Genomic DNA, 14,037 nt, shown 5'->3' on the forward strand with positions numbered 1-14,037 from the left:
TGCATAACAGAAGGTGCCAGGGGGAGCCCCCCCACACACACTTCCAAGCCATGTGGGCGGGTGCACTGGCCTGGGCGGCTCAGGGCAGTCTTCACTCTGGACCTCTATTTTCCCTTTCTGGAAGACAGCCAGGCCCCACCCAAGTTTGTTTTTGTGTGCCTGGTGGAGAAGGAGGGAACCAAAATTACTCATAGAAGGAGTCATGGTGAACTTGAGGGGACTACTTAAGCAAATATTTCTTTACTTTGGGTGAAAGGCCCCACCTATCGTAAGTTTGAAGGGTGCGTCCTTAAATGTATATTTTTCCTATTTACACTTCACACAGAATTTGTTTAATTAGCTTTTACTATCAAATGTACTTTTCCTCTATCATAACATTTAATTTTGCCTCATTTATATACTACTGAATGCATCTAATTTCCCTTTAAAAATACTCAGAGGCCTAACATCAATAAAGTCTTTTAACGACAAGTTATAAACCTTTTTTGATCATGACCCACAGTTTAAAAAATGTTTCCAACCTTTCTATCCATACTTACATATAACTGAAACAAAAATTCCACAAAACAATACCTACCCTTATGCACAATACATTGATATTTTTTCAATTCTCTTCCTGTTCATACTTTTGAAATCTTGGTCATGAGCCACGAAACTGATTTTATGGTCCTCTAATGGGTCACAACCTGCATTTTTGAAAACCATGCCTGCCCAGGGTAAGCTTTCCAGAACTATTCCACACCCACTATCTTGTGTGGCTCTTCTGTCCTGAGTGAATGTACACCCATTTTACTGAGGAGGCAAAGGGCTCCTGGAGGGAAACTGTCCAAGATGACAATCACACAACCGTTGCCCTATGAAATATGGCTGAAGCTCTGTGCAGAACAGGGTTTTCCCTGCGTAGCCTGACCCAAGGGCCTTTCTGGGACCAGAACAGAAGACAAGAAAGAGGGGCACAAGGGGACCTGGCGAGGAAAGAGGAGTCAGTACAAAACAGCTCAGAGGCTCTGGCCAATCAGAGCTGGCCTTACTCAGATCCATTCTCTTCCAGGTGATTGGCCTCAAAGGGGTTCCCAGCCCCCCCCCCATCCTGGAGCCAGCTTCCTCTAGCAGGCGCTGCGCCCAAGCAAAGTCCCTCTCAGTGCAGTTCATCCCTGCTTGCTCCTGTGGGTGTGGTTCCAGATGGCCTGGAACTGCTTTGTCCTGGCCACCGAGAACAGGTAGGTCATTCCTTCCCCGGCTCTGAGCTGAGAGGGTTCTTGGAAGGCTGTCCCACCGGCTTCTTGACATGGCTCTCAAAGAGGGACTCAGGTGAGTGGGGACACTGCCACTGTGTGGGGGAAGATGGGGCTGGACAGCTGACCTGAGAGGAGCCCAGAAGAGTCGGGGAAGAAGCACCAAGGCTAGCCTACTTAGTACCAACTGAGCCATGAAGGTCCTGCAGGAAGGTGACTGACAGGAAACATCGCCCAAAGGATAAAGACGGTGGGCAGGGGGAGATCTGGGAGATCTTGGAGCCTGTGAAGAACAGGGTAACTCTTGCTTCCCTTAACCCTGAGCCCCTTGGCGAGCCAGAGAACAAGACCTAGAAGCTGCATTCCCCCTACTGTAGCTGAGAGCTCTCTATCCCCATGGGAGTGCCTGTCCAGGGCTGGAAGCTGGTTCCCACTGAAGAACTAATGACTGATCCTTCACCCCTTCTTGAAAGCAAGGAGGGTGTGGGGAACAGGGCGTGGGGTGGGTTTAAGGGAACACCTTGTGCGGGTGGATGTGGGGTGGAGAGAGTCATTTTGAAAATACCTGAGCAAGTAATGCAGTGGGATGGATCAGGCAGGGAGTTCTATGGACTAAGGACTCCCAGGCTGGGGCATGAGAAGGGCGGCAGGCGCTCACAGGTGCCTACCGCAGGCCTGGGTCTCAGCACCCTCCCAGACCTGACAGCTTGAGCTCACCTGAGCCACTTGGGGCCAGCTCTGCCTGGCTGCCCTGGCTGAGGTCCAGTGCCCAGGATAAGCATCAGCTTGCCCTGTCCTGCTTGAGGAGGTAGGGGCTGGCTAAGAGGGTCAGGACAGCAGTGAGGGTAGAGAAAGGTCCACTCCAGCCTTTTCCTGCCCTGCGGCACAGATGGTACCTCCCACAGTGTACCTCCTGGGCAGCCGTGCTTCCGGGAGCCAGAGAGGCTCTGATAAGCTCAGCGTGGAGCTGAGAGTGAGGAGAGAGAAAGGTTCTTTGCAGGAGAGACATTGATGGCAGAGAACATGAGGGGCCTTGGGAATAATAATCGGGCCAAGGACCCTTGGAAGATGAGCCACAGGGTTGAGCTGGGAGCAGATCATAGGGAGGCCCAAATGCCACGCTCTGGCTTGGGAGTCAGACAGACCTAAAGCTCCCCAGCTCTACCACTTACCAGCTGTGTGATCCTGAGGAAGTGACTTAACCTTTCTGAGCCACAGTTTCCTCATTTATAAGGTGCAGATAATGATAGCATCTCCTTCAAGGGATTATGATCCAACTTCACTGAAATAGGGATATAAAACTCTCTCGACAGAGTGTCTGCCTCAGTAAATGTCTGGGATTATTCATACAGACTGCAGACTTGACCCTGAAGAAAAAGCAGTTTTAAGCAAAGGAGTAACCGTTTAGGAAAGAGAATGAAGACAAGGAACCCATTGATTGCTTCATTTATTTACCGAACAAATAATTATTACTAATACCACCGAGTGAGGCAGACCTTGGATTTGGCACTGAGAATACAGTCTAATAAAATGGGAAGCTCACAGCCTAGTGGGGCAGACAATTACCATCTCATCTGGCGAGTGCTAACTAGACTAGATGTTTGCACAGGTGGACGAGCTCTTGGCAGAGCAGGATGTTGGAAGGTTGAGGCACGTGTCACAAGGAGGAAGCTGGGTATGGGGAATGATTCAGAGCTTGGTGGTGATTGATAGGAAAAGAGCAATCTGGGCAGAGACAGAAAGATGGGGAGAACACAAAGTGGAGGCAAGTTAGGAGACAGTTGTTGCGGAAAAATGAGGCGTGAAGAGCTCAGTGGGGTGGAGAGGTGGGAGCTCCTAGACTCCATGGAAGAGGCAGATGCAATGGAACTTGGTGGCTGACCGGCTATAGGGGGAGGGAGAAGGTGTCCCACTTGCGTAACTGAGACCAGTCATGGAGAACACAGAAGGAAGAAGGGGAAATACAAGATGCAGCTTGAGAAGCCCTGAGTTTGAGGTGTCTGTGGGACACCCAGGTGGACACAGCAGTCCAGAAGAACCATGATACCAGAGTCCAGTGCTCAGCGAGAAGCTGGGCTGGACGCAATTACTTCAGAGTCACTGGTAGAGAGAAGCCAAAGGGTGAAAGAGGGTGCACAGAGAATTGTAACTGAGATCTGAATGATAAGAAGAGCAAGCCACAAGCCACACAAAGCTGAGCAAGGCTGGGGGGCTGGAGCGCAGTAGGCGAGTGCAAGAGAGGTCGGCAGGGGCCAGAAGGCACCGAGCTTTGCAGATCAGACTCCAGGGTGCAGGTTTCATGCTCAGAGCAGTGAGAAGTCATTGGAAGGTCTTGAAGAGGAGAGAGGTGTGTTCTGTGTTTTTGAAAGATCATTCTGGAGAATGTATTGTTGGGGGTCAAGAGTAGAAGCAGGGAGGTTGGTTAGGAGGCTATGAAATTTATCCAGACAATGGCCTGGAGTGGAATGAGAGGAAGTGAAGGCACATGGGTGGACTGGAGTGTGTTTGTGGGAGAGTCCACAGGGCTTGCTGGCAGACTGCATGTGGGGCATGAGAGAAGAGAGGAATCAAGAAGGACTCCTAGGTCTTCGGTTTGAGAAATGGGGTAGATCATAGCGATGTCATTTACCAGGATGGAGGACACCTGAGTAGAGAGCAGGTTTCCAAGGAACATCCAGAGTCCTTTTCTAACTGTGTAAGTTTGATATGCTTGTGAGACATCCAAATGGGGAGATCAAGTGGCACCAGTGCTCCCAGGTGTCCTCTGTCACTGTACTAATGATGTCCCATCCGTCTTCTAGAAGGGAAGTCTGATGAAGGGCGTGGGATCACAAGATATTTGGTCACTTTTGCACATTGTTGCTTCCTTTCCATGGGCCTCCTTTCCCCCTCCACTGCCTTCTTTATTGGATAACCTCTAATTCCTCAGATCCTAGCTTAGAGGTCACCTCCTCCAGGAAGCTTCCTTGATTTCCTCCCTACCTGCCAAAACTCAGGTGCCGCTCTCCCATTTACCCTCATAGCATCTTGTTTTTATATTAATCATAGCCTTCACTGTGCTATATTCCATTCATCTGTCCGCTGTCATCCGACCCATTCCCTCTCCTCATGGCCACTCACATCGCCTGAAGACAGTTCCATGTCTCACTCCCCTCTGAATCCTTGACCTAGCACTGTGCTTGATTCTGAGCTTGTGCCCCATAAATATAGGTTGAATGAGTGAAACAGAAACTAGTGAACATCTGGATGCATCAACTTTTTCCATATTGAAGATGATCTCCTTTGAATAGATGCCCAGAAATTGAGGTTATTGGATTAAAGGGGGATGAAGACTGAAAGCTTCCATTCCCTTAGCTAAGCATTCCAAACAAGCAGTGGCTTTCTACACTCCCGCCAGCAAGTGTAAGAGTGCCTGTCTCACTGTATTCTCGCATCGTGGCTAGTTTTCTTTCTTTTTAAAATGTACTCATTTTATAGGCAAAACATACTGCCTTGTTCTAATTTGTATGTCTTTGATTACTCGTGAACATTTTTCCATGTTTGACTACGACGTGCATTTCTCTGATTATTTATCTGGTCATGTGACGGGGAAACTGGTAAGGCCGGTTGGCGTCTGATGAGATGCCTTTGGGGAATGACGGGAAGCAGGGCGGTCGCTGCTGGATTGGTCCCGGTGAGAGACGAGCAGGCAGGGTCGCTGTGGGGGGTGGGGGACAGGAGTGGCAGGCAGTGGGGAGATCAAGATAGCTAAGTCAACCCAACCTGTGCCTGACGGCAGGTGAGGCAGTGGGAGGGGTCGGGTTGCACCCAAATTTCTGGCTTAGCCCACTGAACAAAAGGAGGCGGCATGCTCTGACATGGCCCGCAGGTAGATGTAGATACATACACCCAACTGCAAGACACCTCTCCACCGTGTTTACACCTGGTGAGGAGCAGGAAAGGCAGGGGCAGGAGGGTCTGACCAGGCAGGCTTCCTGAAATGGACTGGGGGAGGAGGCGATTTTGGAAGAATTTGTAGGGCAGGGAGTGGAGTTGGGGGGTTGTCTAGGGGATCATGAGGGTCTCTTCAGGAATACTAATAGCTAAAGTTTACTGAGCTATTACTGTGTGGGAGGCCTTGTTCTAATTGGTTAGCATGTATCAACTCAATAACCTCAGCAGGCCTCGGAGGTGGGTATACTTACTGCACACATTTTATAGCTGAGGAGCTCAAGTGCAGGCAGATGTCTAAAACCTTGCCCGAGCTCAGACAGCTAATAAGTGGTGGAGCTGGGATTCAAACCCGGAGGGCTGGCCAATGTCCACACTCCTCGCCACATGGGTCCAGCCTCTGGGAGAGCCGGGCACACACAGGGGATGGGCAGAGCAGGGGCAGAGCAGATGAGACCCCTGGGAAGAGCTTACTAAGATTCTTGACTTTGAGGACCCTTCCTGGAACACAACCAACCACGGACAAATCCAAATCCACCTCCTCTGAGCCAGGAATGGGGCTGCTGACCCCTCCTGGAAGATTCCAAGGTGACTGGAGCCACCCTCCATGCAGCCCAGAAACTCAGATCTAAGTCCCAGATAAGCTCTCCCCTTCCAGCCATCAAGCCATAAACTTCCCTGCCTCCCCTCCCAGACTCTCGTCCATCCAAGGTCAGTCCCACCGCCTTCCCACGCTAAGCACCCCTCGCCTAATGTTACCATCCCCTAAACCTGCCCAAGTTCATGCCCCCAGCACTACTGAGAAAACCAAAGGATATACAAGGTCGGACAATTAAGTTCACGAACTTGTTGCATTGATGTTGCTAACCTTTTTTGATATCAGAGGGATTATTCATTAGGAATTTGTACCAACTGGACACACAGTTAACCAAGTTTACTATTTGGAAGTGCTGAAAAGGCTGCATGAAAAAATTAGACGACCTGAACTTTTCGCCAACAATTCATGGCTCTTACATCACGACAATGCACCAGCTCACACAGCACTGTCTGTGAGGGAGTTTTTAGCCAGTAAACAAATAACTGTTTTAGAACACCCTCCCTACTCACCTGATCTGGCCCCCAGTGACTTCTTTCTTCACCCAAAGATAAAGGAAATATTGAAAGGAAGACACTTTGATGACATTCAGGACATCAAGAGTAATACGATGACAGCTCTGATGGCCATTCCAGAAAAAGAGTTCCAAATTGCTTTGAAGGGTGGACTAGGCGCTGGCGTCGGTGCATAGCTTCCCAAGGGGAGCACTTCGAAGGTGACCATAGTTGTATTCAGCAATGAGGTAGGTAGCACTTTCTCTAGGATGAGTTCGCGAACTTAATTGTCAGACCCCGTACAACTCAGTGTGCATCAGAGGGGCCTGGTTAGGTAAATTATGCTATCGCCAGCCCAATGGCAGATTAGGCAGCTGGTAAAAAGGGTAAGGAAGCCCTCAAGTACTGAGATGGAATAACCTCAAAGACATAATGGTCAGTGGAAAATGCAAACTGCAGAATGGCAGATCTACCGTGCTACCTGTGGAGTGGGGGCGGGGAGAGAGACAGAGAATTTGCTACAGTATTTATGACGTTGCTGTATGTGCAGACTCTCTGGAAGGACACAAGAAACTGTGCACACTGCTGCCTCCATGCAGAGGAGCTGAGTGGGACAGGAAAGACCTTGCATTGTACATACTCTTGTAGCTTTGAATGTCTGTATCATATGAAGAGAATATATTTATATTCAAAAAACCAAATAAAATGGAACATTAATTGCATAATTCCTCATATGTGTGTATAGATATCTGTGTGTGAATACAAATGTAAATATAACATATAAATATAAGTGTGTTGCTGACGCCCCTCCCCACCCCCCAGGACCTGGAAGAGACACTTCCGACTGCTGATCCTACTTATAGTTGGCCTCTTAGGGCTGCTCCTGTACAGGACCCCTGGAGTCAGGTACAACCCCCTGGCCCCCAACACTCAAGGTGGGACCCACAGGGGCAGGGTTCAAGTGGATATTTCAAGCGCCTCCCTAACGGACGAAGGGCGGTGGCTACTTCAGCCACACAAGTTTCCTTGTGGGCTCTCCCACCTTGTAAGGAGCAGAACGAGAGGGCTCCTAGGCAGGCTGGCATGCCCCTCACTGCTGCCCCCACCCCCAGGCATCTGGAAATATTCATCCCCATGGGCACCTGCCCTCCGGCCAGAATGATTCTGCTGAGAGACAACTTCACGGGGCTCCTGCGTCTCTGGTAAGGAGCTACCACCCCTCCCACTCCGAGCTCATCTGTACCCCCTACAGTGTGTGCTCCAGTGTCCCTGCCCTCCTCACATCCCCCATCCTGGCAGAGCCAGGGGCTCTGCCCAGCAGCCCTGCAGGTCGCAGATCTCCTGATTCTCTGGGTTGGTTCTGGGCTAAGGATGGGGTCTGACCCATCTGCGGGATTCCTAGGGCCCAGCCTGGGGAGACGGCAGTGAGCATGTACCGAGTGAGTGGATGAATGGACCTCTCTCCCCATCCCTACCCTGGCCAGGGCCCGGCCTGAAGTCCTGACCTGTACCTCCTGGGGGGCCCCCATTATTTGGGATGGCACTTTTGATCCAGATATGGCCCAGCAAGAGGCTATTCAGCAGAACCTCACCATTGGGCTGACTGTCTTTGCTGTAGGCAGGTAAGACCCAGGGAGGGGAGCAGGGCGTGGGAGGGGTGTGCATGTGATGTGGGTGGTGGGGCACCTGTTCACTTTGCCCAAGGACCCCAAGGTGAAGCAGAAGGCAAAGACAGCACCCCTGTCTCAGAGTGAGGGTAAGACCATCCTTTCCCTTCCCCTCCTCCCTGGATACCAGCACTGGAGCCCACCCAACATAGGCAGCCAGGGACTCACAACGGTGTCTTAGAATGAACCTGCCCAGGGGCTAGGGGTCTACCTGGAGGCATTGGGTTTGTGGTGAGAAAATGATGGAGTCTTTCAGGTGAGGGTGGTGAGACAGGGGAGAACAATGGTAAACAGAGAGAATGGCCCAGCTGCGGTAAGTGCCCACTGGAGGTCAGCAGCTCAGGTGCAGGCATACAGTAAGGGGAGGGAGGGAGGCTTGCCGAGCAAGCCTGCTGGAGGAAGAGGGGCTGGGGAGCTGAAGGTTTCTGAATCTGAACTGGGCAGAGAGGGAAGTAAAGAGAGGAGGGAGATGATGAGAAAGTGATGGCGGGAGTGGTCAGCAGAGCAGAGCTCTCAGTGGGATAGGAATGCTGGAGGGGGGGGGGTCACAGGAAGTGGGCTGGAAGAAAGGGGGGCTCACAGGAAGTAGGCTGGAAGGAATAGGGGCTCACAGAGTGGGACAGACATGATGATCAAGCGAAGGGAGTGGCCATAGGGACAGGTGACTGAGAAGGATGGAGGACAGAATCATTGCAGGAGAGGAGAGGAACTGAGGGCCCCAAGGTATGGAGAAGGAGCGGTAGTGGCAGGTAAAAAATCCCAGGGATTTTTCCCCATTCTGGATGGCAGAAGTGTCCAAGCTAGGTGTCCACTTTCCAGATGCAAAGGGGACTCCTGGCTGAGAGTGGCAATCTAATCCTATAACCCTAAGGTACACAGAGGTAGAGTTCAGGGCAATTAAAGAAAGAATTTCTAATAGCAGAACAGACTGTTTTGAGGAGGCAGTGAGAGTTTTGCAGCCAGAAGAGATATCTGAAAGTGTGGGGAAGGAATTCTGCCATCAGACACCCTGGAGCTCCCCCAACTCTGTCCCTCACACTCTAGAAGGGGGAGAAAGCCAGGAGGGTCCCTGGGAGGCAGGAACCAAACAGGACCAAGGGCTGACCCGTGGGCCAGGTAGGCGGAACTGCTAGCCTCTCCCAGAGACTTGAAGGCCCCCGATTCCATTCCGGATGCCAAGGAGGGTGTTCCTTTACCAGACCTATGAGCCAGAACCTCTGGGTCCGTAAATTCGAGGGTCCTCAAGTCCTGAATTCCAAGGTTCTGGGATGCTGAGGCTTCCAAGGTCTCTGATTCCAGTTTCTCACAGATCCACCAGGAATAGAGCAAGTGCATGTAAAGGTTTGGGTTCCAATGTCAAGAGGGGTTCAGATCAAGGCTGTACCACTTCCAACTGTGTGTATGCCTGCACCAGTTAATAAAGCTCTTTGTGGCTCAGTTTCCTTGACTGAACAATAGAGATAATAATACATGGTGAGGATTAAATGTGATAATGCGCATTGAGTTAGAGCACTGTCGGACACATAATAAATGTTGAAGGATATTAGGTATTGTTACTATTATTTCAGAACCCTGGGATCCCAAAGTCTGTTAATACAGTTTCTAGTATTACAAACGTTCTAGTTATCGGTGTAAGGAATTACCACAAACTCAGTGACTTAAAACAACAATTTATTATCATCATAGCTTATGATTTTGTGGGTCAGGAATTCCGACAGGGCTCCAGAGGAAGGGCACCTCACTGCTCCCCAGGGCCTGGGTCTCCTCTGGGATGGCCCCCCGCTCACGACTGTCGGGGCCCTTTCTCCATGCAGCCTCTTTGCGTGGCTGGTGAGGGCTTGCTCACATTGCTGCAGCATCCACACTCTGGGTCTCAGTAAGCGAAGGCTCAGAGCTCTACAGAGACAAAGGCTAACGCTGCCAGCCCTTCAAAGGGCCAGCACAGCCTCACTTCTTCGATATTCTATAGATCAAAACAGGAGGAGCCCACGTTCTAGGGAGTAACACAGGCCCCTCCGGGCAGGAGTGGCAAACAATTTGCAACCATCTGTAATCTGCTTGCACGATTCGGGGAAAGGCCAGTTCAGGAGCTCCAGGGACTGAAAGAGAGAGTTACGCGGGCCGGCGTGCGGAGGCGCAGGAAGCCCACGGAGGGGAGGGGAGAGAAGGGGCGCCGGGGGTGGGGAGGGCGGTCGCGGCAAAGCGCCGCGAGCGGGCTGACTCGGGACCCCGCCCCGCCCCGCCCCGCAGGTACCTGGAGAAGTACCTGGCGCGCTTCCTGGAGACGGCCGAGCAGCACTTCATGCTGGGCCAGCGCGTGGTCTACTACGTGTTCACCGAGCGCCCGGCCGCCGTGCCCCGCCTGCCGCTGGGCCCCGGCCGCCAGCTGCGCGTGGAGCGCGTGTTCCGCGAACGCCGCTGGCAGGACGTGTCCATGGAGCGCATGCGCACTCTGCACGCCGCGCTGGGCGGCCGGCTGGGCCGCGAGGCGCAGTTCGTGTTCTGCATGGACGTGGACCAGTACTTCAGCGGCGCCTTCGGGCCCGAGGCGCTGGCCGAGTCGGTGGCGCAGCTGCACGCCTGGCACTACCACTGGCCGCGGCGGCTGCTGCCCTACGAGCGCGACGCGCGCTCGGCCGCCGCGCTGGCGGCGGACGAGGGCGACTTCTACTACCACGCGGCCCTGTTCGGGGGCAGCGTGGAGGCGCTGCGCCAGCTGACGGCGCACTGCGCGCGGGCCCAGCAGCGGGACCGCGCGCGCGGCATCGAGGCGCGCTGGCACGACGAGAGCCACCTCAACAAGTACTTCTGGCTGCACAAGCCCGCGAAAGTACTGTCGCCCGAGTTCTGTTGGAGCCCGGAAATCGGCCAGAGGGCGGAGATCCGCCACCCGCGCCTGCTCTGGGCGCCCAAGGAGTACGCCTTGGTGCGAGACTAGGAGGCAGGACCCGGCCTTGCCCCACGGGCGGGACACCTTGGGCACCGGAAGGATGAGGTGTGGCCGTAACTGCAAGGAGAGAGACCCAGAACAATTGGAGTCCCTTCTGGACGCAGCATGGCAATTTGGAGGGCAGGAACAGATGGGGTGAAAACAGTCCTGCTACCACCTGTGTATTCCCATCTGGGAGGAGGAGGTGCTGGCCTTTGACAGTGTTTTGTGCTGGTCTCAGCCTATGAATAACCAATGTTGTGCTTGGACCAGCCCATGTGGTTCTTTTGTGATTGCAAGATGCCTTTCAGCAATAACCATCAAGGACACTTTGGAAAAAATTAAGGTTTAATTCTTACAGGACCTGGAAATTGCACAGCACACCTCAGGCCACAAAACAATGTCGCTGGTAGAGTGAGAGGTCCCACCCCCAGCCTGGGGTTCTGCTTTTATTAGGATCCAGGGTGGGGTCCGAGGGCTTCCTGGGCTCACTCTGTTGCTGAATTCAAAATATAAGAACGGGAATTTAAAGCTCAGGAAGAAAAAAAGAAGTGGCCCAAATATTGAAATCAACCAAGATCTCTAAAACAAAGGAGCCACAGTGGAAGGGAGAGGCAGCCTGACTCTTTCTCGTAGCTAGTAATGTGTTTATTCCAGACAGCCCTCTTTGAAGTGGATGTGTTGGCAATCAAAGCTTAAATCAGGCACTTGCATTACAGAAAAGAAAAAAGAGCTGCCAGGGTTTACATTATAGGGAGCTTCTCACTGCAAGAGAAATATCCCCTTTTCCTCACTTTCAACAGGGACTGAGGCACATAGACCTCTCACCTCTAACCTTACTGAACCCAGCTAATTAATTGCCTCCGGAGGAGATGTTTTAGCCCCCCACCCCCACGCTCCCCCTTTTTTTTTGATAAGGAGCCTGAGGCAAAAAAGGGAACATAACTGCCTAAAGACAGGATCAACATGAGTCAGTCTGTGAGCAGCTGGAGAGCCAGGACTGGCGCTCAGGCCAAATAGAGCTGCCTTTGGGCATTAGCCACAGGGGGAGAAACACCAGTGACATCCACTTCCTTCGCTTTGTGTTTTCACCACCATTGCCCTCAAGCATAGTTGGTACATATTTAATTAACGTTATTGTGAACGAAACAGACGGCTGATCATAAATTCCTAATGATCATAAATTCCTAATGATCATAAATTCCTAACTGGGCGGGTCATAGTGGATAGTGACCTCCCAGACCTATAGCTTCCTTAGCAAAGGTCAATCTTTACCTTAAGTGAGCTTTGTCCGTCGTTCTTTTGCATCTAGGATCAACATACCTTTGAGATGTCAGAATAATTTTCTAGACCCCTTGAAGGCACAACCTCTGGCACCAGAGCACAAGATCACAGAACCCCTCATTGTTATCTTGTTCCCCGAATACCATCTCTATGTGCTGTAAATGTTAATTACTAACTATCCTGTACCTACCAATGTAAAAGAGGTATCTTTCTCCATTTTGCTTTTTATCCAGTTCTAGAGATTTCCCTGCTTTGCTTTCTCTCACTAATCTACCACCAATGGATTTCATGTACCTTCCTTTCTCATTTAATTCTAAATGGGTAAAAGGAACTGCAAAACTGCCATTCTCCAGAGCATTTTCTCAGTCAATTGAGATTTTGCTTCCAGGCGTGTCCTCAAAATTTGGCTCAAATAAACTCTTTATAAGACTTTTCTATAGGGTGTCCTTTCATTGACATTGTAATAAGTTATTCCCAAAGTATCCTTACGGTCTTTTCTCCTGGAGAGTCCAAGTCTGCAAAAAGGACATTTCTTTGTTCTGGAGCCCATGGGGCTGTTTGGCCACAGTATCTACAAGAGAAGTTTCTTCCTCTATGGCTGCTGTCCAGACTCTTCATCAACAGGGAAAAACACAGGCTCTGAATAGGAGCGTGAAGTCATCAGGTCCTCTAGGAAATGTGGTCACAGATCCAAGGAGACAGGAAAATTAACCACTGGAAGCCCCTGAGATACTTACTGTCTGACAGTTGGGAACACTGAGGCCCTAAGAGGGTAGGATTTCACTCCAAGTCTCCTAAATCATTTACCATGTTTCCCTGAAAATAAGACCGGGTCTTACATTAAGTTTTGCTCCAAAAGACGCATTAGGGCTTATGTTCAGGGGATGTCATCCTGAAAAATCATGGTAGGGCTTATTTTCCGGTTAGGTCTTATTTTCGGGAAAACACGGTATGTAGTGTTCTCATAGGCCTTCTTTTTTTAACATCCACCACTATTCAATGGTAGAGTAGCAATTCTGGCTATAAACCAACCCTGATGATTTTTATAATCTAGTAATTTTTACAATCAGGTTTCAGTTATTGACAATGTTGAGATAAGAGACCTTTCCCCGCTCAAAAGCGGTTCAAAGTTCCCCAGTGCCTCCTACCTACATAAACAAAACCCAGAAGGCTTTTTGGACTCCAGATTAGAGATGACAACAGGCCTAGTATGCCAAAGAGTGGGTATTGCTTGATGATTTTGAGCTGGCACATCTCCTCCTCTGGTGGGACAATGTCCTCCATCTTACCTTATTAGGACATTCACCAAGGGCCACACACAGGACCTCTGAGGCACTAGAGACCTGAGCACGAGCAAGTAAGACCTGGATGGGAACTGGCTCCTCCTCTAACTCTGTGTGACTATAGACAAATGCCTTACATTTGCGGGCCAGAGTTCTCTCATATGTAAAGTGGGGATACCAATTGCCCTCCCTGCAGGGTTTTTTGTGGTGCTCCAGAAAACATGACTTGCCTTCTCCCTCTCCTTGCATGCCCCTTCTCCAAGTTGCTAGAGTGCAGAGAACTCACCATTTTCTGTTTTAACGAGGAAATGATCGCCCAGTCAGGGGTTTCCAGGTACTGGGCTCCAGCAGCCTCAGGCTGTGGGTGAAAACCTTCCTGAGGAAAGGGAGGAGTCAAGGAAGCTACAGGGTGGAGCAGTGAACAACCTCTTGGGAACAGGTCCCTCCTATGTCCCATGTAGAGGCCTGAGATGGGAGTGGGGGTAGTAGATGGCCTTGGGCTGAAGCAGGAATAACAAGCAGCTACTTCTCTGGCCATCAACACTGTCTTCAGCACCTATGCTAGGGCCCTTAGGGACAGTAGACGCTCCTGAGAATTTCCATGCTAGCAGGTGAAAATC

At 51.0% G+C, this 14,037-nt stretch overlaps 1 protein-coding gene across 1 annotated transcript; it reads left to right on the forward strand.

Annotated features, from left to right (window-relative positions):
* Positions 1-1,182: 1,182 nt before the first annotated feature.
* Positions 1,183-12,569, forward strand: A3GALT2 (alpha 1,3-galactosyltransferase 2; the record flags this gene model as incomplete). The annotated part of the gene is made up of 5 exons (XM_081058058.1): positions 1,183-1,220; positions 7,077-7,160; positions 7,367-7,456; positions 7,739-7,876; positions 10,172-12,569. 5 exons carry the CDS (start codon positions 1,183-1,185, stop codon positions 10,857-10,859), a joined length of 1,038 nt encoding a protein of 345 aa, XP_080914184.1. The 3' UTR covers positions 10,860-12,569.
* Between the last annotated feature and the right edge of the window lie 1,468 nt (positions 12,570-14,037).

This window comes from Rhinolophus hipposideros (assembly GCF_964194185.1).
Source record: "Rhinolophus hipposideros genome assembly, chromosome: 8".
NCBI classification, from domain to species: Eukaryota; Metazoa; Chordata; class Mammalia; order Chiroptera; family Rhinolophidae; genus Rhinolophus; species Rhinolophus hipposideros.